This window comes from Chionomys nivalis, chromosome 15 (genome assembly GCF_950005125.1).
Source record: "Chionomys nivalis chromosome 15, mChiNiv1.1, whole genome shotgun sequence".
Classification (NCBI taxonomy): domain Eukaryota; kingdom Metazoa; phylum Chordata; class Mammalia; order Rodentia; family Cricetidae; genus Chionomys; species Chionomys nivalis.
The window spans coordinates 40921795-40949652 of NC_080100.1; the positions used below are offsets into that span (position 1 = coordinate 40921795).

A 27858-nucleotide genomic window follows, 5' to 3' on the forward strand; every position below is an offset into this window, starting at 1 on the left:
ACACATAGCAGATTTACTGTAAGGTTTGTTTCTTTTCCTGACTTTCTTCAATCTGCATTTGAGGCTCCAGGGTCATCAACAGATGAAAACAGGGAGCTGTGATTGACACAAGCTGTGATCAAGAGAGTTAACCAGCCCAGAAAAGATCCATTTGCCGTATTTTCCTTCTGCCTTGCATCTAGAACATGACATTGCCTTCAGATTTTTCTATGCAAAACTAAGTATTGGCAGATAATTCATCGGGATCACTTTTTTCTTCAATTTGAGGGAAGTGTTAATTGCAGTATTCCTTCAGAATCTAGCAGCACCATTAAGAAATAGGACACGGTCAAAGAAATTTCTAAGGACTAAAGGTGATATAAAATTGTGTGTGTGTGTGTGTGTGTGTGTGTGTGTGTGTGTGTGTGTGTTTAGATGTAGTGGAGTCATGTGGGGTAGGGACAATTCTGGTAAAGGATGATGCCTGAACTTTGCACGGAGATTTCTCTTGCTTCAGACACTGGTCTAAGGCTGGCTTGATGTGAGGCAAATGAAATGGAGGTAAGGTAGTGTTTTAACTTCCAGATAAAGTCAAATTGCACAGCAGTTCTGGGAGGCACTTTGTTCTATTTGACCCCAAAAGGCCAGGATAACTGTGCAGGCGTCACAGTATGGAGGCTGAGAAATTTTGCGTTTTTTTTCTGAGTTATGTAAGTCATATGGTTAGATAAACTCTTGTTCAGCCACAAAATAAGTATTGAAAATGAAAAATAACTTTCACTGTCAAGTTCTTGGCACGTAGTTTTTTTTTAAAATTGTTGTTTGTTTTTAAACTATGATTCCAGAGCTTTAAAAAAAAGTGAACATTTTTTTAAATTGATTAAATGCCCCCCTGAAATTTGCCACGGTCCACTTTACAAAGAAACGGAATCTAAGTTTCACAGTATTTAATCAGATTTCATTCCATTTTAAATGAATGAGGGCAGAAATAAAGATAACTCATTAGGTTCTTGATCCTATTGCATGTAATGGCTTTGTGGGAGCCCAGGTAGTTTGGATGCTCACCTTAATAGACCTGGATGGAGGTGGGTGGTCCTTGGACCTCCCACAGGGCAGAGAAACCTGCTTGCTCTTTGGGCTGAGGAGGAAGGAAGACTTGATTGGGGGAGGGGGAGGGAATGGGAGGTGGTGGCGGGGAAGAGGCAGAAATCTTTAATAATTAAATTAATTAATTAATAAAAAAATCAGCAAGAAAAAAAAAAAAAAAAAAAAAGATAACTCATTAGGATATTCAACAGAATTTACCTTTAGACTGTCTTTAACCTCAAATAGAGCTGCGAGCTTATTCCTTCAGTTTACATTATTCAATGCATGCTATTCTGGTTGCATATAAAGTAGTATTATCTTGTCAACAAATGAATCCTCTCCTTCGAAGACCAAAGTGATCACTCCGTGATTTCTCATATTTACATATGAATTCTGAAAAGCAAACCTCCGGGACTTTAGGTGATAATTTCAGACATAAATTCAGCACCCACACAGCTTTCGATTGCCGGCATAGCTATTATAACTTTATTACGTTTTTCTTTTATCAAAACATATTTATTTCATCATTAAAAACATTTGGGTTTTCATAAATTAGGCATAGCCAACAATAAAAGACTGTATCTTAGATTAAGACAAAAATTTTGATTAAAAATAATTTGAAAATTGGCTTTCTAATCACATTAGGCTGGGGCCTGATATTAGAGATGTCTCCTAAACATTAATTGAATAGACCGCATTAGTCTTGTCTAGAAACAGGGGTTTTCGATCTCTTTGTAGCTAGGAGATTATTATGCATTAAGTGTATTTTGGAAATTTCTTCCTACGGCTAAATTGAAAATGTCTGATATTCTCAATTACTTCAAGCGTTTATGATTCTAAGCTCCCAGCAGAAACCGCTGCCAAGGTGGGGAGGGTGAGAGCAGTTACTCAGAAGGACACTTATGTAAGAGCCGTCAGGGTGCTTACTAGCTTGAAAGCAGGAAGCCCTGTATTTCAGACTCCAGGCTTTAAGGGATCGTTACTGAGTCTTTTCCTCTCTCAGAACTGAGACAAATGGCTGATGACTGAATCCTGAGACTGCCCACAGCTTTGCTCTCTCATTCCGCTGCAGCCCGGAAGATGGTGAGATCCATCCCGAAATCTGCCGGCTTTACATCCAGCTGCAGTGTTGCCTAGAGATGTACACAACGGAGATGCTGAAATCCATTTGTCTGCTGGGGTCTCTTCAGTTTCATCGAAAAGGTACACACATGCCATAGGATGCCAGAAACACAGAGAACCAGACAACAAAGCTGACCTTTCACCTAGTGTCCATGTGCAGGCCCAGGCACCCAAGCAGAAGGATTGAAATGGTCAAAAACTGCAGGACACATGAATTAATAAAAAGCCCACATCACTGCCATCTAAATGCATCAGGATTGAAACCATGGTAGGCAGTGGCCTTAAAGGTATTGTTTCACCTCCTGCAGTGTGACTTCATTAAACTCCACAAAGGCTGCAAAGATATACAACAGTCTTAGGAGAGTGGTAAATGATCTCAGAGAGCCTTGTTTCTCTAAATGAAATGGTGCAAACTGGTAAATTGCGTACTATGTTCCACTGACTTAGGGAACTCAACTAGACATGAGCAAGGGCGAACTCACTCCCTGCCCTAACCTATGCATGGGTTGTAGTGACATCAGCAATGGAGGTAGCTGGTGGCTGTGGCTTCAGCATAGCTTGATGATACTTAAGATCCCCATTCTAAGTGAGGCTCTGTCTTTGAGGTGTCTTTTGAGACCTTCCTCTCAAGCCGCCTTCTCCCACAGTAGGAAACTGACTATCAAGGCCCTGTCCACCATCTGTGTACATCATTTGACTCATAAAGAAGGGGAAACATCTCCCAATTACAAAAAAGATCCAGGCTTCATTCTAACTAAAACAACTTCTTTCCTGAGTCACAGAGGGCTAGAATTCCACTGAGTGGCTTAAGCAATTAAGGTCTGTCCACGAAGCAAGGAGTGAACTCAGCTCCATTCATTCAGCGCTATACATAACACAATAGGAAGGGGTAGAATGGAAGGCAGCTCAGCTTCCGTTCCTAAGGTATTTGACTTATATTTTCTTTTTAGTTCATCAAAGTACTCCTTGGAAACCTCCTGAGTGTGAACTTTCTGTGTTTTAGGCCAGGAAAATGGGAGCTGAGAACACACAGAGTACTCTGTGCTTGTGGTTTAAATTCAAAGATAAGGAAGTTCACTAAGCCTGGGGGGGGGGGGGGGCTTCAGACACAAAACAAAGATTTGAAATCAAATGAGTATTGCAATTTGGTGACAACAAAATGATGTGATAATTTAGTAGTAAACATTAATTTTCACGTATGCATATATGTGTATGTATGCACACAGTTGAACAAAAAGCAGGAGTTTTGCTGCCCTGTTCCAAAGACAGGATAACACCATGAGGAACTGCATCAAAGGGCTGCAGTATTAGGAAGGCTGTGAACCACAGCCCTCATCCTTTTCACGTGGTGTCCCCCGTGCTGCCTAAACACCATTCTTTGCTGCCTCTATCCCTGCAGGCATTAGGATTAGAGGGTCACACATCTACCTCTGTTTTATGTGGAGCTGGGGCTTGAACTCAGGGCTTTCTGTATGCTAAATGCTCACTCTAACAACTGAGCTATATGCTCAGCCCACAACTAACTTTTGAAAAGAAACTAACTCTTCTGTTAGTTCTTTAAATTAAAAGGGATTCCTTATGCTGGTTGTTCCCTTGCATGTGCTCTCAAGAACAAAAAGTACATCCTCTCACACTGGAGCAGTTCTTTGCTCTTCGTGGCCTCCTGTCTTCATTGACAGGCTGTTTAACCTCCCTTTCTGGCTTTCTCTTTTTAAAAAAATAATAATCAAGGCTGGGGTTGTAGCTCAGTGGTAGAGCTCTTGCCTTAGGTTCTAGTCAGAGAACTAAAAATAATTAAGTAAGTAAGTAAAAAAATAGTTTTGAACTCATGGCAATCCTCTTGCCTTGGTCTCCACAGTGCTGAGATTACAAACATCAGCCACTTATTCAAGACAGCAGTGAAACTTCTAACACCTGCCGTCAAGCCTGCTTTTAAGAAAGAAAAGGAAAGGAATATTCTCTAAAAGTTTACGCATAGTATGTAGAAAGCCCAAAGGGGTCTACAAAAGCAGTCCTAGAAATAACGACTGTGCTTAGCAGGATGAGCCTTCAAAAGCAAGGGTATCTCTACATAGTAGCAGTGAACAGACAGGCACCCAAATTAAAGGTACAATGTCATCAATTACCACTAAATTTATTTATTTATCCATTCATATGTGTCTAAAATCTTTCCAGGATCTGTGGTTGAGATTATAAGGTGGAAGAAACAAAAGAACACCTAAATTGGTCCCTAGGTCCAATGAAATTTCTGTCAATTTAGCAAAAGCAAGGTTAACTCTGAATATAAACAAGCTTATTTTAAAATTACACATAGGGACTGGTAGCAAGATTTCTCAGTGGGTGGTGGTACTTGCTGCCAAACCTGCCCTCCTGAGTTAGCTTTCCATAACCTATAGAGTGGAAATAGAGAATCAACTCACAATGGCTGTGACTGTATGCACCAGCCAAAATGTCTGCATGAATGGAGGAAGGGCTCATGAATCCCTACTCTAGCTCAAGAGTTATTGGCAGTTGATGACTGCTGGGAGAGAGAGGGTCAGTTTCATTGAGGGATGTGGCCTCTGAGAGGCTACCCATGCTCCAGGTAATGGGGCTACAGTCATGTACATTCTAGCAACACCAAGTGGACTTAGTGACTTTAAAAAGAGAGCACATGAGACTGGGAGGGAAAGGTGGTGGAGGGTGGGAGGAAGAATTGGGAAGAGAATACATATAATTCATATAATAAATTCTCAAACAATAAAACTACAAAATAAATAATGGCAAAAGTGTTTGGGAGGCAGAAACAGGAGGGTTACAGCAAGTTCAAGACCATCCTAGTGTGCATAGCAAGTCCTTGGAGGGAGAGAGAGAGAACCACTAAGTATATGAAAATATGATATTATTAGCTATCAAGAAAATGCAAGCTAAAACTGCAATGAAATTCTGTCATTCCATCAGAATAACCAGACATAGTACCAGCTTAGGTCCCATCAGAAGATAAATGGATAGTGAAAATGCAGCAAGCATAGACAATAAGGTATTGAGCAGTCATAAAGAATGAAATCATGTCGTGTGAAGAAAAAAAGATTGAGCTAGAAATCATCATATTACTTTAAATAAACTAGACCCAGAAAGTAAATAATAAATTAATAAATAAATAAACCTACATCTTCTGCTCTAACGCCTAACTGCCTATGCATAAATCCTAAAAAGAGAACACCTCATAGTGTCTTTGATTTCTTTCATGTAATATTAAATTTCCTATTGGATTTCTGATTGCTCTAAAGTCATCGTTATTTAGAGTTGAACCCTCCTTAAAATCCAGAGTGGTAGGTGCCTTCCATCAGAACGAGCTGCACAATAATGACTCCAGTAGCCTGTCTGCTCTGTGAACACTTTACATTTGAAGTGGGTAATGGTTCCCACTGTTCAATCATGGGACATCAGCATCAGCACCCATGCCATGGTTAAGATGCCAAGTGTCCATTTCCACCCTGAACTTACTAAATCAAAGTTTCCTCTAAAGAAGCAACTCCTGGGAAAATATTAAGAGAATAATTACTAAAACATTGCTTCAGCTGAGTATACCTGACGGCCACCTGCAATCAGCGACCCGTATGCAATCGCTCTTTTTTGGAAATACGTCCCTGCTTCCTTGCATGATGCAGACATGGAATCTCACTCCTCTCAGAAGTCTCTTGTGTTAACATATGTGAGAGCTAGCATTGTCTCTGCACCAGTAGAGTTACAGTAATCCTAAGAGGTGATTTTATTGTTGTTGAGAAAGTCCCAGTTACTCTAGAAGTAAAGAAAATAGAAATATGTGTGATTAAATCCCATGATGAAGAAAAGTTACTAGTGGTGGGCACCAAGGAAAATGTCATTAAACCAGAGAACAATACAACACTAGAAACATATGCATGAAAGTACGTATTTGAGAAGTTTCCTAAAAATTTCTAGAATGGAAAATAAAACAGTACCAGCATTTATTTTCCCATTCTATGTTTGTATAATACATCCTTTTTATTTCCTTCTTTCTATTAATCCCCATGTTGAACCCAAGGAGTCGACTCTCTATTGCTATTTTTGACACTTGTTTTGTTTATATTATGTTTGAAGTCACATTCCTGCTATCAGAATAACACAGAAAATGTCAGCTGATATCACTAGGTTTTGCTTTTTCTTACATATCATTGGTAGCTATAGACTAGCTTATCTATACTCAGAAAACCTCCATCCAGTGCAATATCTATATATCTATATCTATATCTATCTATCTATCTATCTATCTATATATATATATATATATATATATATATATATATAGTCTTCTGTGGTCTCCCTTGGTGTTATGGGTTGAGAAGAGAAATATTTGACTGCAGTGGCCAGAAGTGAGATGAGGGAAAAAATGGTTCACAGACTGCAGCACGTGAGTGTTAAGCTTGAAGAGAAGAATTGGGGATAATAAGACATATGATGTGTTCCTGAAACTTGGAGTAGATGCTTAAAAGTAGATTGAGAGAGGTCAACACGTGTGAGAATCCTAACTGCAGAACCGGACGACAGGAGATAGGAAACATGGAGGAGTTGTGAGCTAATCTGCCCTACCAGGACTTCGAATGGAGACGTGCAAGGAGAAGTGCGGATAGACCTGAAGGAGCCATGCGGTAGAAACCAGAGTAGAGATGCTTACAAACACCAGGTGAGGTGGGAGAGGTCACAGAAAACAACTGAGAGGCCATTCTTCTTTCCCACGACTGATACATATGCATAGCATTTTACATATGATTTATTCTATGTATCACATATCAGCAAAGAGGCACTATTTATGCCTCAAATTCTGCTAGTTAAGATGGCAGGTGACTTTTCCAGGACATTATGTTGTTTATACAAACAATGGTACCTCCATTGTACCTTCAGGCTAGGGAATGACCTAGGCAGAGAACACCCACTAAGAATCTCTTTTTTTTTAATATTCTAAAAAATAACTTGTGGGTTTTTATTTTATGTGCATTGGGGTGTTTTACCTTCATACATGTCTGTGTGAGGGTGTTGGATACCCTGGAACTGGAAATACCCCATGCGAGTATTGGGAATTGAACTGAAGTCCTCCAGGAAGAGCAGCCAGTGCTCTTAACTGCTGAGCCGTCTCTCCAGCCTCCCCACCAAGTGTCTTAATGCCCACCTCACTGTCCTCCTCCACCCATTCCTCCTTTCCCGTAATGGGTATTGAGCCCAGGCCCTTTGCTCTGCCAGTGCTCTACCACTGAGTTACATCCCTTGGCCCTACTCTCCTCCTTCTCTGTCCTCCTCTCCACCCCACCTTTGTCTCTCTCAGAAGTCAGGTGGTCCCCAGTATCTCCAGGGACTTGTGGTCCTCCCTTCCTGCTCAGGACTTCTACCTGATTTGTTGCTTCTAATGTTTTGAGAAAAGCTGATGATATAAAAATCTTTAGGTGAGCTCCTTTCTCTTCTCTCTGGGTAGATGCTGAAGGTTGACCATTGTTCTTTCCTTTAACTTTTCATGTCTGTCAAGGAAAGGAAATATCATTGTAATTGAATTTCTAAACAGCTTTCTATCAAAACCTCCTGGTTTTTAGCGTTGGGCTGGAATTAAATAGGGACACCAAACTGCTTCATAGCAAGCTGAACATGTAGTTTATTCTTACCTCTGTGCACCTCCCTAGCTCACCAGAAGCTCATATACTATCGTATAGCTCGTTTAGTTTTTCTATTGTATTGCACAGTTGGAGTATACATTTATTTTTTATATATAAAGGGCATACAAGGTCACTTCAAGAGTTGAGAGTATGGCTTTTTTTTTTTTAACTAGGAAAGTATGCCCCAAATCATTTTAAGGCTCCCGCAGTGAGCTTACATTTAATAACGAAGATTGTCCTCTTCCAATTAAACAAATTTGTATCCTTGGTCTCAATAGCATTTCAAAGAATCTTCTTGCAAATTCTGTGCTCTGTGTATAGAAATTTTTGCTATCTCATATGTCTGATTGGCACAAGGCATTTGGAAATATTATATGCTTTGTAAGATCATGTTTCTGCCGAAGAAATGAAGAAAAATATTCCTAAAGTGATTTTCCTTTTTCATGGCCAACAAAATTAAAGCAAATTACAGCTATGTGAGGTAAAACCTACGTTTAATAAACACTATTGGGTTCTATCAGGTACAGTGTGGCCCCAAAAAGCTGTTTCTAGAGGAAGATGGCAGATGGGAATAATTTTAGTCATTTTGTAGTTTGATATACTAACACTTTTCAGTTGTAAACGGGAGTGCTGCTTCATGTTATCTCATTTCTGTGTTCATAGTGGAAAATATTTGGTCTCGTCTCGTCACACCTAGCTAGGGAAGAGATCTGTCCCCGTTGCAGACTGCATGCCTTATGTTGGTGTTTGCTTCCTGCCACTGGAGGAAGGGAGCTCACAGGTTTCCTTCATTCTGCTGGCAGAAAGTGGGGATGGGCTGCTGTGGGAACTGGAGAGTCCTGCTCTGTTGACCACTGTTTTCTTCTTGCTTTCTCTGCCCCTACCCGCTCATTTATGAGAACTTCCATCTGAACTGGCTTTCTCTGCCCTTTTCCTCGTCTTGCCTTGCTTTCACGTTGCCCTCGCTGACTCTCCTTGCCTCTCAGTCACAGCTTGCAGCAAAAATGCCCCCTGGTCATTTGAGGGCATGAGACACCCATCCTTTTTGGATTAGATGGATTCTTCCTCTGAAATGTACTATCATGGTAAATTCAGATTTCGAAACATGTAGAGATGTGCTGACTAAAAGAAAAAGAAGGAAATGATAAAAATTGAAAAAAATCATTCTACAAAACTGGATTGGGAGCCTGGGAACCAATAACTAAAGACGTAGTAATAATGGAAATTAATGGCCCGGATGCAGTGAAATTTCAAGATGAACTCACGACAAGAATGGGTCACAGGGAAAAAAAATTCCGGTGTATCCAGAATCATGCTAACTAATGCAAAGTAAATGATCCACATGAACAAAAGAGATGAGAAAAAAGAAAAAAGGCAAAAATAGAATTTAGCCACAAGTAAATACTTGTGTAAGAAGGAGCAATTGATACTAAAATAGAACATGGAGTTAGAGAAAATGAAGCAAACTAAATCCTAAAATAGGAGCTATGATTGAAATTCTAAGAGAAAACATGAATTCATTCTTTAAGCCAATATTCATTTTCATCTGTCATATGTGAGGTAGTGCTCTCTGTGCTGAAAGCTGGCAGGGATGGAGGTTGCCGGGGCCCTGTTCTCATGGAGTGTGTAGTCTAGAGGGAGGGAAAGGGAGAGAAGATTAGGAAGGAGGAAGAAAGAAGAGGGAGGAGGGGAGGAAAGAAGGAAGTGGGAGGGAGGGGAACGGAAGGAAGGAATGAGGGAGGGGGAAAGGCTAGACAATCAAAATTTCTAAAACTCCATAAGATGCAGATAATTGAAATTGATCATACAATGTGATTAGGTGGGATGAGATGGCTACTTTAGATGGGGCAGTCAAAGTTCTCTGAGGACATCCCGCTGAATCTGACCTGAGTGGCAAAAAACGTAGCATCTTTACCACAAACACAAAAGACCTTCAACCAAGAAAGCCTGTCCTTTTTTTTTTTTTTTTTTTTTTTTTTTTTTTGGTTTTTCGAGACAGGGTTTCTCTGTGGTTTTGGAGCCTGTCCTGGAACTAGCTCTTGTAGACCAGGCTGGTCTCGAACTCACAGAGATCCGCCTGCCTCTGCCTCCCGAGTGCTGGGATTAAAGGCGTGCGCCACCACCGCCCAGCGAAAGCCTGTCCTTTTTAAAATGTACACATCACCAGATTCTATAGTCCTAAGGATGACCTAAAAGCATCTATTAACTCTATCTCTGTGTCTGTCTACACCATATGACAGAACTTCATATAACAAGATACTAATAGCCAGGAGATGGTGGTGCAAGCCTTTAATCCCAATACTCAGGAGGCAGAAGCAGATGGATCTCTGTGAGTTCGAGACCAGTATGGTCTACAGAATAAGTTGCAGGACAGGCTCCAAAGCTACACAGAGAAGTCCTGTTTTAAAAACACCGCCCACCAAAAAAAAAAAAGAGAGAGAAAAGAAAAAACTAATAAGATACTGTATAGTTTAACCCTGATGCAATAGAATAGAAAAGTTGCAATTTAGTTAGCCACATTGCATTGGAAATGCATCTTACACACTGCTCTGTCCTGTTACAGGGTTCAGGTAAACCAAAGCCTCACGCACACACGTGTCTTCAATTGAGGGAACCTGGTCCTTCTGCTTTCTCACACAGCTGTATGGGGCCAGCATGAGAGCAGCTATGCCAGGGTCGCTACTGGCTCTCTGGTGCCACAAGGAGGACAGAAAGGGACAGTGAACCTTGAGGTTGGGGGCTAGTGCCTCATCACTTCTGGATTGGAACTTGTTTATTTCCAGATTCCAGCGCAAAGAGGGAGCCCTGTGTTTAGTATAACCATCGTCCTCTGCCACACGCTTTGTGGTGCAATACATATCTTCTCATCCTCATGTAGAAAAGTCTTGAAACTATTTTTTTAACATAAACAACTTGCTGAATTAATAGAACCAATTTCCATCTAAAGCACATACTTCCTAAAGCATGAGAAGGTGCAAGTAGGTTACTTAACACATACCCTGTGTTTCTTTAGTTCTTTGCACAGTGCAATCAGAAAAGCGGAAACAAGGGAGCGTGAGAGCCATTCTGAACAGGCAGCTGGGTATCTAACGCAAACTGTGTCTATTTTATTTATTCTTCTCATTCAGCCAGTGCAAAAACTGACCTGGAAGTCTCTTCTGTGAGGACTGTCCCTGCAGACAATCTGTCAGGGGCTAATAGCACATAGGAAACTTGCCGCTGCCATTAAAGAAATGACAGGGCTGTGATACAGTATGAGCTCAGGGAAGAGTAACTTGTTGTTCCCTGCACAGAAGTACCCAGTTGGGTGATATGGACTGGCTGGACCCTAGAGACCAAACTAAGGACCCACAAGGAGACCCTGTCCATGACAGCATCTCCCACGGTCACTGGGTGAGCAAGAATGAAAGACAAGGGAAGAAGGGGGGATGTATGTAAATGAAGGTAGGGACGAAGGAGTGTAGGAATAAAGGAAGAGAGGAGATCTCTAGAGGCGGGTGTGACCAAAGGATCCCCACGCTGCCTTCTCGTCAGTTGTGGACTTGTGAGGTGGAAAGACTCTGTGGCCCTCCTGGGATGCCTCATACCTGATGTGGGCTTCTTCCTCCAAAGATATTGACCGTTGCTAAGGAGTGTGAGAATATAGAACCTTCCTTTTCATGGTTGGTTTCTCTTGACTTTCCCTCAAACATGCCTCTTAAGTTATCCATAAACAGGCTAAAAATACATGCGAATCCCCAAGGAGCTAAAGGCAAACGGCTTGCATGACCCTAAGGGGCGTACGTGGCCACAACTTCAGGGGCCTGGCTGCAAAGAGCAAAGCAGCTGTCTTAGCATGATTTCAAGGTACTCTGCAGGCTCATGTCCTCATCACTACCCCCTCCCCCAAGCAAATATTTATTCACTGAGGCCTGAAATTGATTTTTCAGGGGACAGAACTTTTCATTTCATAATAGGAAATGATTTGGGATGCACAGTCACTCTCTTAGGCAAAGCAAAATATGGCTTTGGAAGTCACCATTCGGAAGCATGCTGATCCCTTACCTAAGAGCAAGGCAGGGGGCCCAACCTGGTCTTAGACAAGTGTCTCATTCCAAGGACAGACAGGCAAAGGAGGCAAACTGGGAGTGAAGACCTCAAACTGATTACCGATAGGGTGTGTAGGGTACAATCTTTTCTGCTAAGCCCTCTATGTAGTTCAAAAAAAAAAAAAAATGAAGTGACCCTGCTAGCGTTGGTCTCGCAGACCACCAGTAATACCCCATATTTGCCCCCTGCACCCAACTCTGCTACACACAAAGTATCTTGAACTATGTTGTAGAATCTCAAGAGATGTGTTGTTTTCTGTGTATCCTTCTGCCTGGCATAACATGGACCATTCTACCCAGCTCCGCATCCATCCCTTCCCCCTGGACCATCCTTGAACTTTATTGGAGCTCATAATTTAGATATGACTTCCTGCAGAAAGCTGCTCCTGAAACGCTAAATCTAGGCTGGTCCCTGTCCCTCAAGCATGCCTGTGGTGCTGCTGATGGCGCATTACACAAAGGTTGCCATTTCTTATCTGGATTCCTGTCTGTTGTCCTCTGTAGATTTTGGTGGTCTTGAAGGTATCCTCATCATCTAATGCAAAGATTCAAGCAATGATTATTGGATAAACAGATGAATTATTTGCATTCTTCAGCCTATGTTAACAGAAAGGAAATGTAATTAAAGAGGAAAACTTAACAGAAATGTTGACCTGAACTTGTGGATATTTCCTTTCCTAGAAATATCCACAAGAAAAAAATTCCATCAAAATAACAGAAAAAAAAACATATTGGGAAAATAATAAATCTGTATTAGTTTGTCAGGGTGGGGTAATTGTTTTGTGAAATAATGCCATATCTCATTTGATGAGAACAGTAAGTTTATTCATTTCTGGTATTGTCCAATGATGTCAGAATTAGGGTGGAACATCCACCCAGCTTTCAGAAAGCATGGGAGATCCTACAGGAGAATGTTTAGGATCCAGAAGAGTGCATTGTCTGTAACTCTGTCACATGGTCCTTGCCAACTGTAAGGAAAAAGGGAAAGTAGAGGCTGGCAAACCCAGAACATCTCCTATTACTCCGAAAAACAAATGAAGAGTACCCAAGCAAACCAGGAAGTTTAAAGAAACTTTAAAACAGACAAGCAATTGATATTGAATCTGCTGAAATTTAGGAATAAGTGAACAGAGGGAGCCAGGCAGAGAAGAAACTCAGGAAGAAACAAACAAACAAAAAATTCAAATGAGAAGAAATTCTTAAAAAAGAAAGAAAGAAAGAAAGAAAGAAAGGAAGAAAGAAAGAAAGAAAGGAAGGAAGGAAGGAAGGAAGGAAGGAAGGAAGGAAGAAAGAAAGAAAGAAAGAAAGAAAGAAAGAAAGAAAGAAAGAAAGAAAGGAAAGAAGCCCAGAAGCACTTCAAACCCAGTCAAGAAACACAAACCACTGAAGAGGTTTTTTTAACTGTCAGAGTTGGTATTTGAAACTGCACTTCAAAGGGCTACCGCTGTCTGCCCAGCAGAAGCTACCAGTGTTGGTCTTGGGGACCAAAGCAGAATAGAATATGAAATGATGCTGGGCCTGCACAAGGACAGCAACAAGAAAAAAGAAACTGGACTCTGGGTTATAGCCAGCACCAAGTTAAACTTCTTAGCATTTCTCTCTACAGCAGAAATTCCACCCAAGAAACACAAGGCAGGAAACAAGCAGAACAGGGAGCCCAGGACAAATGACCTTGGGATGGGGACATCTTGCACCCATGAGAAGAGTTTCAAACACATGTTGTCCAGCCACAAACCCTGTCCTTCTCCACAATTAACAGGACACTGTTGGTCGAAAGACAGACAGACATATTCAAAGGCATCTGAACAGACATGCAGGAATGAACAGATTGTCAATGAAAAAAAATCAACACTGCTAAAGGGATATACCAAATGCAACAAATAACCAATATTGGAAGATATGCTATTAAGATGATGAAAAGCTTAAAATGCATATAATCGTTATATGCAAAGAAAAATCATTATATCCATAAGTCTTCCATATCCATAAAACAGTAATTATCTATACCAAGTTGGAAATAGCATGAGGCAGGCTCTCTTACTGAACCTGGACCTGAGCGATTGGATGGGCTGGTCTGGCTAAGCATCTTGTCACTGGCATCCCGCATCGACACCACCCCCCTGGACGGAGATTACAGTCACCACATGCACCCATCTTCACGTGGGTCCTAGGGTGATCCAAACTCCCATCCTCACCCTTGAATGACAAGTACTTTACCCACTGTGCCCTAGCCCCGGAAATACTTTAATTAAAACTATTGTGCTATCTCAATTAATCACCTAATCGTTTATGCAACAAAGAGAAAGTAGTGACTGCAATAATAAAAGTTGCAAATCTTAGTCAAATTAGCATCATTAACAGTACATCAAAGGACATATGCATTTTCCGGTGTGATGAACCGAGGACCCAGTAAGGCTTCTGTGACATTCTTGCTGAAGATATTTACTATACGCTTAGACATGGGGAATCATCTGGATAGGAAGAAAGGTGTTCTATAAATTAACTCCTGTGGACTCCTCTTGAGTGGAAGTATTCATGAGATAAAAAGCAAGAGGGCTGCGTTAAATGTAATGAATGCAGGGAAACACGAGACGCAAATGCTGTACATAGTCTTTAAATTGGGTTTCTCCACTCAGAAATAAAGCCAAAGAGGACACTATTGGAACAAATGGACAAGTTTGAACACAGACTAGATATTAATCATATTGTCTGTATCGAATTTTATTAATTGTATTCAACCAAAGTTTTAGAATTATTTAGAATTATTATGATCATTTTGGGGGTAACAAAATATAACATCCTTATTCTTTTTTCTCTGTTTTTTTGTATGTTGGGTGTGTATGTGTTTCATGCATGTGTATACACACGGTTTGATAGTGCAAGCCTTCATATTCAGAAACCAGGAAGGGTGTTGAGCACCTTCCTGTGTTGCTGTCTACTTTATTCACGTGACACAGAATATGAAGCTCGCTGTTTACGGCACTCCCAGGATCTTCCTATCTCTTCTTCCTAGAGCAGGGGTGACAGCTGTGTGCAACCATGCCTGTGTATGCCCAGGCGTGGGGGATTTGCATGCAGGTCTGCATAGGTAGGACACAGCAGAGTCTCTTACCCACTGAGCCATCTTCCATCCATAATATCCTAGATACCAAAGTCCTTAGCACTGTGTGAAGTAAGGCCTGCAACCTATATTTAAAGGATTGATCACAAAATATAGGTTAAAATTCCCATGTAACTTTAGATACCAAATTATATGCAATTTTTCAAAATAAAGGGTGAATCCTAATCAAATGCCAAGAAAAGTTCACATAAAAAAGAGTTTACAGAAAGACGCATTTAGGAGCCATTTTAGGATTCAAAAGTTGAAAGATTATAGACTAAAACTTTTCAGAGATCCATAAATAGACCACGTACAAAAGCATCTCTGGATATAAATGGAAGATGAGAGAACAATGCCATCCAAGTTCTCAGAGAAGCTTCGTGTGAGCACAGATTTCTGTGCACAGCCAACAGAACGCAGGTGCAAGCATGGCGGAAGGGCCGGGAAGGATATGTATTTTGAGGCACACAGAGGCTAAGAACCATTTTCCACAGATCCTCTCGGAAATTTTCAGTCAAAGGTACATCCCGTACATGCCTTCATGTTATCTAGCCTTCAAAGTTTAAAAAGCTGAGGGCTTTCCCCAGGAGTCCTCCTTGGCCCTCTCCCAAATCACCCAGCTCAGGTTCAAGTCCCCAGATGAATTCTGTCCAGAGGTGGCCAGCAAATGGACACCTGCCTTTGGGCCAGGAGGCAAACACAAATGGCTCTAAGAGGTCATTGCCCTCCGACTGTGAAATGATATAGTGCTAAATTATGTGCTTAATTAATTTCCACCCAGCAGCATGCCATAAGATTGAAAAAAAAAACAATTCCTCAGGCAAGCAACAGCCCTGGGGTCCCTGTGCACAAAGCGCACTGCCGAGGACCCAGACTTCCCATTGGATAACTTGTCTTCATGCTCTGACTGAGTGCTCCAAGTTTCTGCTGTGCTTTGAGGAAGGGTGCACAGCTCCCGCCTTCCTCCTTCTGTTGCTAACTTCGGGGACAGAAGAGACAAACCGAGATGTCACCAGTTCCTAGGAACACTAGATTTTTCCCACGGCAGCCAGTCTCTTCACATATTTGAGGGATTTTTCGTTGCTGTTGTTTTTAAAGGATTGGTAAGACTGAGTTAAAAGGAAGTAAGTGAAACTTCTATAGCATCCATTTTTAATGATGGCCAACAATTTAAATTTCTCTAGAATTATATCTACATACTAAAAAATAAAATTAAGGAAAAGAGAATAAAACAGAAGAGATACCTTTTCTCCAAACTACCTAATGTTGGATAGCAGCTTGCAATTCTTTGTATAGTTCCTGCTACTATTTACTGATGGCTCGTGCCTGTAGTCTTAGCGCTCAGCAAACCGAGGTCAGAGGATTGCCGTGAGTTTGAGGCCAGTCTGGGCTATATAGTGTCAGTACATCCACGACTATACAACAAGATCTTGTCTAAAGGAGAAGAGAGGGAGGAAGAAGGGAGGGGAGAGACGATCTGAAGGACAGAGAGGAGGAGAAAAAGCAGGAGGAGGGGAGAACCAGTCTTTCTTCGATTGCTATTTCTCACACCAAACCTAGTGTTTGGTATTTAGCTGACAATCAAAAAATATTTATAGGGAATGAAGGAGCAAATAAATAAATAATGAAGCTGGAGAAGGTTGAAGCCTGGTTCTCTGACCATTTTCATGGTTCTGTGACTATAAACATCTTCAAAGTAAAATAGGGGAGATTGTGACGTAGTATGTACCTAGACCAAGGACTGTGATCCTCTGTCCAGTTTCATGGCACCTTGTGGTTGACCCAATTTTTAGAGTTGTTCGGGAGTTTATGTATTTGAGGCCAGGAACAGTAAACACAAGTCTTGTGCCTTGCTGTGGACAGCAGCTCAGGATGAGGAGGCCCCTGGCACAACATCTCAGCTGGTGAGTTGTTAGTGTGTCAACACAGTTTTACTGCATCGTAGGTTTGGGTTCCTTCATGTAGACTGCTGTGTTCATGGAGACTGGAGAGCCAAGGAATTGGACTGCTAGTCCATGCTCAGCAGCAGCCTGAGAAAGCCAGTGTCTGGGATCAGAGTGAACAGCAAGGGTCTCCCACACTCCCTGATGAGCGTCACCTGATCCTGACCCCATGACTCACTCCTGACTCTAAGACCAAAAATCCAGCCTGTCTGTGTTCACAGGCTAAATCCCTGCTCCCAAGAAGGAAATCTAAGTCACTCTTGCCAGGTTACAAAGCAACTCTTCATCAAAGGTAGGGCCCTAAATTTTGTTTTGACTTTTAGGTAATGTTGATCTCGACTATCATTCCAGATTGTTGTAAGAGCCTACTATATACACACACAAACATATACACAAACATGCATACACAATACACACACATACACACAAACATATGTATACAATACACACACTTAAACATGCATACACAATACACACACAAATACACGCGCACACACAAACATGCATACACAATACACACAGACGCACACATACAAACATGCACATACAATACACACACAAACATGCATACACAATACACACAGACGCACACATACAAACATGCACATACAATACACACACAAACATGCATACACAACACACACACACGCATGTGCACACTTTATAACTCAGAGAGACATTAGGGTTAACGAGGCACTCCACTCAAAGCATAACCAGTCTTTGCAATGACATGCTGAGGAGAGAAACTGCATTGCTGATTTCTTACTCCCTTTCCTTATCGAATACCTTTTCCTTAGGAAAGGAAGCTAGTGGGGGAGCGAAGAGTTTGGAGAGCAAAACTGATGAGAACGCTGAACCACCTGCCCTGGAAGACTCCTCCCTGTCCCCTCTAGACGGCCAGCAGCAGTCCTGGCAGGTTTCCACGGACATCGAGAACACTGAACGGTAAGTGGGCCATACCCCGGACAGAAGCCAGCCTTCCTCCAGTCTGTGATACCCCAGGACAAACACCTACCGTCCTCCAGTCCGTGTCAGTCAGGGCCACTGAGAGTACAGGGCTTCCTGTTTCGTGAGAAACAGGGCTTACTATGGTCTAACAGAGCAGCTACGCTAGCAGGAACTTGTTAGTAGGGTTTGCATCTCCGTGACAAAAATCACTGAGAAAACAGCTCAAAGGTGAAAGATTTGTCCTGGCTCTTGATTTCAGAGGATATAGCCTAGGAGTAGCTGGATCCCTTACATTTAAGCCTGAGACAATACAGGGGAGCCTCTCACAGAAGACACTACTCACCTGTGACAATCTGGAAGCAGAGAGAAAGCAGAAGGGGCCCGAGGCAAGTTGCGACCTTCAAAGGCGTACCCCTGGTGACACATGACCTACTTCCTCCAACTGGGCCCCACCTTCTGATTTGCCCTACCTCCCAATAATAATGTCAAATAATTTATCCACCAATGCACTAACCTGCCAATTAGGTCAGAGCCCTTGTGGTCTAACCACCTCTTAACAGGTCCTCCAGCTGGGGACCAAGCCTTCAACACATAAATCTTTGGGACCATTTTATGCTCAAATCACAGTAAGTAAGTGGTCCATACCCTATAGGGAGAGAGTAGCAGTATCTACAGCAGTTTCGGGCTCCTAGGTCCTTGCCTACTTCCATCCAGCACAGCACATCTCCATTGTAAATGGAAACAAAGGAGGATTGCAGGGCTGCAATCCCAGGACTTGGGAGGTGCTGTCTCAAAAAAGAGCAGAGAAAAAGAAGGGAAAAGAAACAGCATACTTCCTAGAAGAGAAAAGGACAGACTCACTCACCCAATGGCTAGTTCCTAAGTCATCCTTCTATCTGAGGGAAGAGAATCTAAATTAACCAAAGACATTTCTAATAGATTCTTAGATTTGGGATGTTGGGAATGTCCTACTTAGCATTTTGGCCAATTCACAGGTTTTTACAGCCCCCATTTCCTCTCCTGGAATACACCTAATGGTGTGATACCACTTAGTTGCCAGAATGAGCTAACGCATTGACCTACACGGTTTACCACTAGAGAGGAACTTTCTCCAGGAAGGAAAAATTCTAAGGTGATCCTTTTTATTGAGGAAACAGTGATAAAAGGACGAGGACCCACCCCGTCAACACGTTGAAAGTGCTGTTCTGTGAAGCCTTGTGTAGCCTTCCCACGAATGCCTTTGCCCTTTGCTATGAATGTTCCCAGAGCTGGTACAAAGAGACTGAATGAACTTGGGGGAATTCTACTCCGTGTTCCTCTGAGTGTATGACTCACTGACAAGATAATGAACATTTTATTTTTTTTTTATTTTTAGAAATGGAACACACAATGGCATTTATAGCCTTTGTGGTTCTACTTTCAGGTTGTAATATAATTCTAAAGCTAATTACCAAATTTCTGTGTTTATAGGAAACTGGAGCATGTGGTAATTGTGTGCTATTAATATAACTTGTATGTACTTCGATATCTGAGCATTCATACAATAAAACTTGTTTGTCTCAATTTTATAGACGTGTGAACAAATGATGAAAGAATCATGTATCTTAATTTGTAGGAATAAATTATTTTATAGAAATAAATAGAACATTATTTGATCTGTTCCCAGAGAAAGAAAACACATCTGTCAGAATGTCATGGCCAGGGCAGAAGCCATCTGCAAAGCCTTTCCTTTTCATACACCTCAAATAGCAGTTAGATCCACACCTCACGCTTTAAGATACTGCCAGGCATGGTGGCACACGCTTTTAGTCCCAGTACTCCGGAGGCAGAGGCAGGTGGATCTCTGTGAACTGTGAGCTTGAAGCCAGCCTGGTCTACAAGAACAAGTTCCAGGATAGCCAGGGCTATATAGAAAAACCCTGTCTTGAAAAACCAAAAAAAAGAAAAAAGAAAAGAAGGAGGGAGGGAGGGAGGGAGGGAGGGAGGGAGGGAGGGAGGGAGGAAGGAAGGAAGGAAGGAAGGAAGGAAGGAAGGAAGGAAGACTGTCAGTAAATATCGAGTAGGATAGCATCAAGTGTTTGCTGTTGGCTAGAATGTAAGTCCAGATTTTGGTCAAGAGAGGCAAGTCTGAGAGAAGCAGGTAGTAAGAAACCCAAGCAGAGATGAGCTTCTTTAATGTTCCCTTTCTCTCTGCCCAGCGCTTGGTGGGCTGGCATTTAACCCACCAGAAGAGCTCTTTAAAAGTCCTTGGCAACTGCCCACTCTGGAAGTCAGCCCAATCAGGTTCTCTTCTTGGGTGCAGGGGAGACACAGGGATCATCCAGTGAAAGGGGATGATGAAACTTTGTCCTTGTGGTGCATGCTAGTGCTTCCCCTCCCACTGAACATGTCTGGAGATCTTCCATGGAAGCGCTTCTGAGTGCGGCCCTGCATCCCTGTGCCTCTTCTTCTTTCTGCTTCATCTGCACGCTGTGCCCCTGACTCTCCATCAGCCTCACAGCCTTGGATGCCGTTCTAAATGTTACCGGGGTCTTTCTATCCACGCACCAGGCCGCTCTCTTTTCCTTCTCTAGTCAGTGCTGCCTGAGACTTGAACTCCCTTCAGATTTTGCTTGTTTGGTTTTTAATTTATTTACTTATTTCTTTTACAACCCAACCACAGTTTCCCCTCCCTCCCCTCTTCTATTCCCTCCTCCACCTCCCTTTTGCATTGCCCCCAATTCACTCCTCCTCTGTTTCTGTTCAACAAAGTGTTAACTTTTGATCCTTCTGCCTCTGTCCCATGCGTAAGTACGGGTTTGTACAACCAACTTTAGCTCAACTTTAGAATTCCCTTCCCCCGCAACATTTTTAAAGAAATGTGTTTACCTATCTATTTATTTCTTTATGTGTATTTAGGTGTGCGAACATGTTTTTGTGCGTACTACACTATACATGTGAGGTCAGGAAGACAAGTTTGTGAGTGTGTGTGTGTGTGCTCGTGTGCGTGTGTGCTACACTGCACACATGCAGGCCAAAGGACAGGTTATAGGAATCAGTTTTCTTCCTCTAACATATGGATCCTGGGAATTGACTTCAGTGGTCCCTGATGGCCTCTCTCTTCCAACATCTCTACTATGAAGAGGTCTTCTCTGGAGGTCTCAAAATGTATCCCTTGTCAAACCTGGTGGTATAAGCCCATCCCAGCACTCGGGAGGCTGAAGCAGGAGAGCCAGAAATTCAAAGCCCTCCTCAAAGAAACAAGGGCTGTGTATGTAGTTCATTGATAGAGAGACTCCCTGGCATTCACAAACTCTCCCCCCAGGGGGGGAGGTGATGCCCAGTGCCACACAACAATAACAACAACATAGTAAGGATAGTAATAATAATGTGTTGCTCTTCTGACACTCAGCTCAGTTCATGGCAAGCAGACAGCAAGGAATCCGCACAGAAGCACAGCCATCTGGCCCTAAGTCTCAGTGATGTGTCCCAAGCCTGACTCCCCCAGGGGCCCACTGTTCCAATTGTGTGTCCTTGGCCTCTCTCTGTAGATCCATAGTCCTGTCCTCCATCGAAAGGCTCTCCACTGAATTCAGCCAGGTCGGACCAAAGGCAGCGCTGCTGAGGGCTGGAGCAGAATCCCTCCTGAGGGAAACATTTGGCAAGAAACTGCCTTTCTTCCAGAGCCCACTCCTCTCAGATTTTTCTTTCTTGTAAAAGCAAAGTAAATTGAATTTGTGTCAATGAGAAGCTGGAACTGGTAAGATTCCATGTAGAGTCCCAACCTGCATTCTTCCTGCACACACTGCTTGAGGCTTCATCTGGGAAATGCACAGCTGATTTTTTCTGTCTTTTTTTATCGCCTTTACAGAGACATGCGAGAAATGAAAAACCTCCTCAGCAAACTCAGGGAAACCATGCCTTTACCGCTGAAAAATCAAGGTGAGTTCTGGGACGTTTCTTTGAGCCAGCGATTGTCTTTAGCACGCTGAACTTGGAACCTGCTTCTTAGCAAGGTAATGCAAGTGCTTCCCACCAAGAGAGGAAGGTCTGGAACATTTCTCTTCCTTAGAGATGACATGATGAGGTGACAGTCTTGGTGACGGAAGTAGAGAGATACACTCACCTGAAATAGGATGCCCACGTCCCTGCCAGACCTGTCTTGCACCATAGAAAGCACCTCCACACTGGGTGTGCCTCCACGATAGGACTAAGAACATGTCTCTTGCCTGCACAAAGCTGATAAACTAGTGGAGGAATATCCCTTCATTTACATGTTCAATTATATAAAAATAATAATCTAAAAAATTAATATATGTTAGGAATACACAGTGTGCCACTATCCTGTGTACTTCATATGCATCTGCTATGTTGTCTTACATAATTTTTTTCTCCCTTATTACGGATCAAAGCAAGGACCTTGCATGCTAGGCAAGTCATCTACCATGAACTATATAGCCAGTCCCCTATTTAAATCTAATAATGATTTGGGGGGGTCTGTTATAGTTTTCCTAATCTACAGGGAACTAGGCCATGGGGATTAGTCAGTTTTTTCAGCGTCATATAAATTATAGTAGAATTACTGGGATGCAGACTTGAACTCAGGAAGCCCATCTCCAGAGCTCTGCAAGAGAATACAGCCTGACACAGACGCAGAAAGGGATGCTCACCAGAATGAGACATGGTCCTGATTGTGGTAACTGATGGATCCTTGGAGCCTCGCACACAGTTAGGAATACCACCTGGTACAAACAAAAAATGTTTGTTAAATCTTCACCCAGCTTTACAGGACTCTAGAACTGGAGATGCACACAGAAGTAAATAATAATGGTCTACAAGAGCTAGTTCCAGGACAGGCTCCAAAGCCACAGAGAAACCCTGTCTCAAAAAAAAAAAAAAAAAAAAAAAAAAAAGGAAATACTATGTGCTTTGCATGAAGCATCCTTAGCCAGAGCAGCCACAAGCGAAACATTAGCATCAGAAAGTGGTACCCAGAGAACCGGGAAAGGCTCTTTAGAGGCAAGAAAGAAACTCCTCCTGTTTACCCCGAACAAAGCCTGTTCAGGAGGGAGGACAGTGCACTGTTTGCCGGGAACAAGTGAAGCTGAGTGAAGAGGAGGGGAGGAGGAGGACTTGGCAGCAGGGCTGAAGAGCCTCTTGGCTCAGAGAGCATCTCAGCAGAAGGTGGAGAGGTGGAGATGGGAGAGCTCACCAGACAGCGGCTGAGAAGCAGCTTAGGCGGCACTGCTCTGGAGGCCTGGGTCAGAAGAGGGGGCAGGCCATTCCAAGTGAGCCCCAAGAGCCAGTTCATGAGGCCAACCACCCCCCACCCCCACCCTCAGAGCCAGTCAGTATGCCTCAGAGTACTGAAGACAGCAGACGTGCAGGAACAGGATTTCACACAAAGCTGCTGAGAAGTGAGTGTGGGTTCCGGCTGAAGGGCTTCAATGAAAGCTGGTCTTGAGTTCAGATTCTGGCTCTGTCGTTGTCCAACCGTGTGGCCTAGAGCAAGCTGTTTGACATCTGGAAATTTCAGAGTTCTTGTCCCTGGTTGGGGGAAGCCTTCAGACAGTGGCTGGAGGATTAAAGAGGCGGCAGACCGCCTGCCTATCGTCAATCTTTCGAGCGGTCAAAGCACAGGGACACTTCGCTGTTGTGTTTGCGGAAACCGTTCTCATCATTTACCAGCTTGGCCACCAGACTTGCTCAGAACTCCAAGCCAGCAGCAAGTAGAACTCAGCCTACAGACACCAGGGGTCATGTCTTTGTCAAATCCGTCTTGAGCTCCAGGCCAGAGAGTGGGCCTCTGGGAATTCGCATTTGTAGCACATGTTAGGATCAATAGGTTTGGCAATCTCCCCTGTGGCCTCTACCCTGGCTCTTACTGAACCACACATGCAGCTTCCCAGCCGGGTAACTTCCCACGGTGCCGGTTTGAATTTTGTGAATTCCATGAAGTCTATATTTTAAGTGAACCCATTTTAAGCCTTCCTTCCACAACTGGCGCTACTCCATACAGCCATTTCGGAACCGTGTGTTGACAGAAAGACTGAAATTTCATTTTTATTAGGTAATTTTTAAAATCATAGGAGGTAGACTATAAATAAATATTTTTATATTCTATGAACAGAAAAATTATTGAACTTTTAAATGTGTTTGTAAAATAAAAGAGCAACAGCAATAAGTGTTGGTACTGCTGTTGAAAGCATAAAAGGGAATAATGGCCCAAGTAAATAATACCAGGCCTTAAATCATGAATTCAACTGGAAAATGAAAATACAAGGGTTTATGCAGTAAGTGGTTCATATTCCAACAATAAAAAGAATAGCTGAGGCAAAGGGCTTTTGGGAATCCAGGCATCACCTTCTGTAAAGAAATGTAAACACTTAGCAAGTTGGCCCCCACTCACAGCATGCTGTCAGTGGGCAGAGGGGTGTGAGAATCGGAGGAAGAGGCCAGACAGGCCCTGAGGGGGGGATAACCAGTCTCTCGAGACATTTTCTGACAGGCACATATGGCAATGCCACTCAGTTCCTTTCAGAAATCATCCAGATTCTTCCCTCTGACTGCAGAGACTGAGATGACCACAGAGGCTCCCCATACTGGCCACCTGTGGGTCTGGCAGGTCTTAGCTAAGGTGTGCAGGAATGGAGCGACATGGGGGGACATTATTCCAGTTCTTTCGTGTACAACCTTGCTCTCCAAAGCTGGTTCTAACTGGTTGGAAACCATTATAGCGAGCCATCTGTCTCTTTTCTGGCTTATTTCCTTTCTGTTTTTATTCCATTTGCATGTGTGTTGGAAACAGAAAAGGGAGGGGAATGTCACTCCTGGCTTTCTGTGCCCGGACTGCTGGTCATGCGAACCCCTGCAGCTCAGACTCTAGTTCCCCCCTTAGAAGTGGTCCTGAGTTCATGTCAAGACTTGGTTACATCTCCCCAACTCCCTACTCAACAAATGCTCACTTGAAGTTGGTTTTCCGTGGGGAAGAAAGGAAGAGTGACCAAGGGCAGGGCTGTCAATCATCCCTGAGGCAGCTTCATCTCATACCTTGCCTTCTCTGTCGGTGTCCTTCTAGCCTGAGCTTGGAGACACAAGTACCCAGAAGGAGAGTGGCCCACCCTTGTTCTGTGGCACCCCCAGGGCCGGCTGCAGTCAATGTCTAGGTCTCCTGGCTCTAGGCCTGCTGTTCCTTTCCCTGCTCTAGTGCCCCTCCTGTCCTCTATTCTGGCTCATTGGCAGGGCTGCAGGGAGCTTCATTAATTATGATCAGCTTGCTGTGTCAAATGGATTACAAATGGAACCACCTGTGGGGAGCCCGCAAGGTTACTGACAAAGGCTCGAAGGAGACTGGGAAGTGAAGGGCAAACCTCTTCGAAACGTCTGCTGTTATAAAACAGATCAGCCGAAATAGATTAAACCTGAAAGACAGTTTCACCTTTGCTGCAGTTCTGACTTTAATGAGGTCGGGCTGTGGGATGCGTTGGTAACTTTACTCATGCGTGGAACTCAGTTGTTGACAGCATGCACTAGAATCCATAGGAACTGAATCTGCTCTAGAACGGGATTCAGTTAGATAGGAGGGGAGTATTTCAGAAGAGACATGCTTCAGATTTTATGTAATGTCAGAGGACTAAGCAGGAAGATTGGAGAGGCCAGATATGACTCATAAGGAAGAAAGCGGAGTCATGGATGAATCCGGGTTCAGTCTTGGATAGCAGAGTGAAGGATGGCGTTGGTCATTAAGTGGAGAGAAGGAAGCCAGAGCCCTCAAGGCAGAACATGACCACAGTTTTGGACACGGAGGGAACGGTAATGTTCACGGGTTAGTAGTGCTGAGGGAAGACATGATCCAGGAAAACTGGAAACAGATGTGAGGATCTTCAGAACAGTGGTCCTTGGAGCCCTACAGACAGCTACAGCTGTCAACGAGAAATTGGCCAGAAGACTGCTCTGGGGTTCAAAAATGTAAGTCTTGAAGGGAGGAAGAGCAGTTCACACAGGGATCCTAGGAAGAGAATCAAAAGAACACTGCAAAATGAATGGAAGAAATTTGCAAGAGAGGAAGGGCTAATGATGCAGGATGATTGGGCTGGATAAAAACTGCCAAATCTGAAGGATTTGGCATAAAGGTAGTCACTGATGGTGCTGGTAAAAGCAGTTAACTTGGAATTTGAGACAGGGACACCTGGTTGCGGAGTTATCCAATGAGAGGGGTTACAGTGCTGGGACAGCAAGGATGAATAGATGAAGATTTTCATAAACAGTTGTTTTTTAGCATAGTAAGAAGATGGGATTTGAGGCAGTTAATCTACCCAGGCAATAGTTTATAGAAGTGATGAGAACAGGAAGGAAGGCATGGGGCAATCAGAAAATGCAAATAGTAAGCACCTAAAGCTAATCTCAAAGGGGGGATTACCCATCAACCAAAGAGGAAAGGATGTGGGGGAAGGGAAGCATATGTAAAGATGGAGAAGTAGGAGGCCATGGGCCTAGGTAGGTCATTTTAAGTAGGTTTTGTTTGTACTATCCCCTCCTTCATAAAACTTTCAGTCCACTCTGACTAGACTGTTTATTTGAACCTGAACGAGGCTGCCATGTTGCCTCGGTATCAGTGTTTTATACTATGTCCTTCATTCATAATGCCTACCCCCTTGAACAAATACTCAAGTTCTTCTCATTCCTTGTGGCCAAGAATGGTTGCCAAGGCTTACATGGATCTTCCACAAAAGGTGCTCAAAATGGAAATAACACCTTTGTGCCCTCTTCTTGGAAATTCTCTTGACACTGTATTTGGGTCTTTCTCATGCTTTCACAGTGAGAAACAAGAAAAGTTCCTTAAGGCCAGAGTCCATGTTTCTTTTAAACCCCAAGTTGGTGTTATCCTCACTGCTCATCACAGGGTGTTTTAGTTACTTAACTCATTGTTATACTAAAAACACCTGACCAAAATAACTTAAGGGAAGAAGGGCTCTTTCTGGCTTACAGATCCAGGGGATACAGTCTGTCATGGCAAAGCAGTGTGACAGCAGGGCAGACTTTGGGAGAAGGAAAGCACTTGTGAAAGCAGGGAAGTTAGAGGAAGCGGGGAATATTCAGGTAATGTTGAAGCATCACAAGCTGCTGGTCAAATTGTTTTCCTAGAAAGGAGAGCAGTGAATATGATGTTCCTCTCTTTCTGATTCAGTCCAGGACCTCATGGCTGACTACTGTCTACCTGCAGAGCAGATCTTCCCACCAAAACTAATGACACATCTGGAAATTTGTTTTCCTGATAATTCCACATCCCATCAAATTGACAATGAAATTAAGCAGCATATAAAGCCTTGTACTTAGTAGGACTTCTGTTAATTTAGTAGCTCTCAAGGTCCGCTCTTATGACTTGCGATATCTGTTGCTGTAGGATAATCTTTTTGTGTACTGTGAAGATGTGTCTTTGCCAAAACCTTCTGGTTGGTTTAATAAAGAGTTGAATGGCCAATAGTTAGGCAGGAGGAGGTTAGGTGGGAAAGAAAGAAACTCAGGAAAAATCTAGGCATGTGAGAGAGGCCAGCAAGACACAGAGGGGGTCAGAATACAGAATGAGGGCAGGTGAAAAGCCATGTGGCAGAATGTAGATTAATAGAAACAGGTTAATTTGAGTTATAAGAGCTAATGGGACAAGCTTAACTAAGGCCAAGCTTTCATAATTAATAATAAGTCTCATTATTTAGGGGCTGGTGGTTCCAATGAGAAAGTACTACTACAATCAGTAGCTTTAGGAACTTGTAAGAAAATCTGCTTTTCTGTCTCCACACCAGACACACTGTTCTAGAAACAAGCAGGGTGAAGTCAATCTGTGCATTCAAAGAGCTCAGATGGTATTAATACATGAGTTGTTTGAGAGTCACTGAGTCCTCTAAAATGTGTTCTCTATATATATTTATGTGTGTGTGTGTGTGTGTATATATATATATATATATATATATATA

At 42.8% G+C, this 27858-nt stretch overlaps 1 protein-coding gene across 2 annotated transcripts in view; it reads left to right on the forward strand.

Annotated features, from left to right (window-relative positions):
* Rgs7bp (regulator of G protein signaling 7 binding protein) overlaps positions 1 to 27858 on the forward strand; it is a 104452-nt gene that overhangs the window by 65770 nt on the left and 10824 nt on the right. Inside the window, exons 3-5 of one of the 2 annotated variants that reach the window (XM_057789586.1) lie at positions 2138 to 2268; positions 17758 to 17905; positions 21761 to 21833. In XM_057789586.1, the coding sequence (XP_057645569.1) occupies positions 2138 to 2268; positions 17758 to 17905; positions 21761 to 21833 (352 nt within the window). Of the gene's footprint in view, positions 1 to 2137; positions 2269 to 17757; positions 17906 to 21758; positions 21834 to 27858 lie in introns of those variants that run through there. The other variant, XM_057789585.1, reaches the window with a different exon arrangement.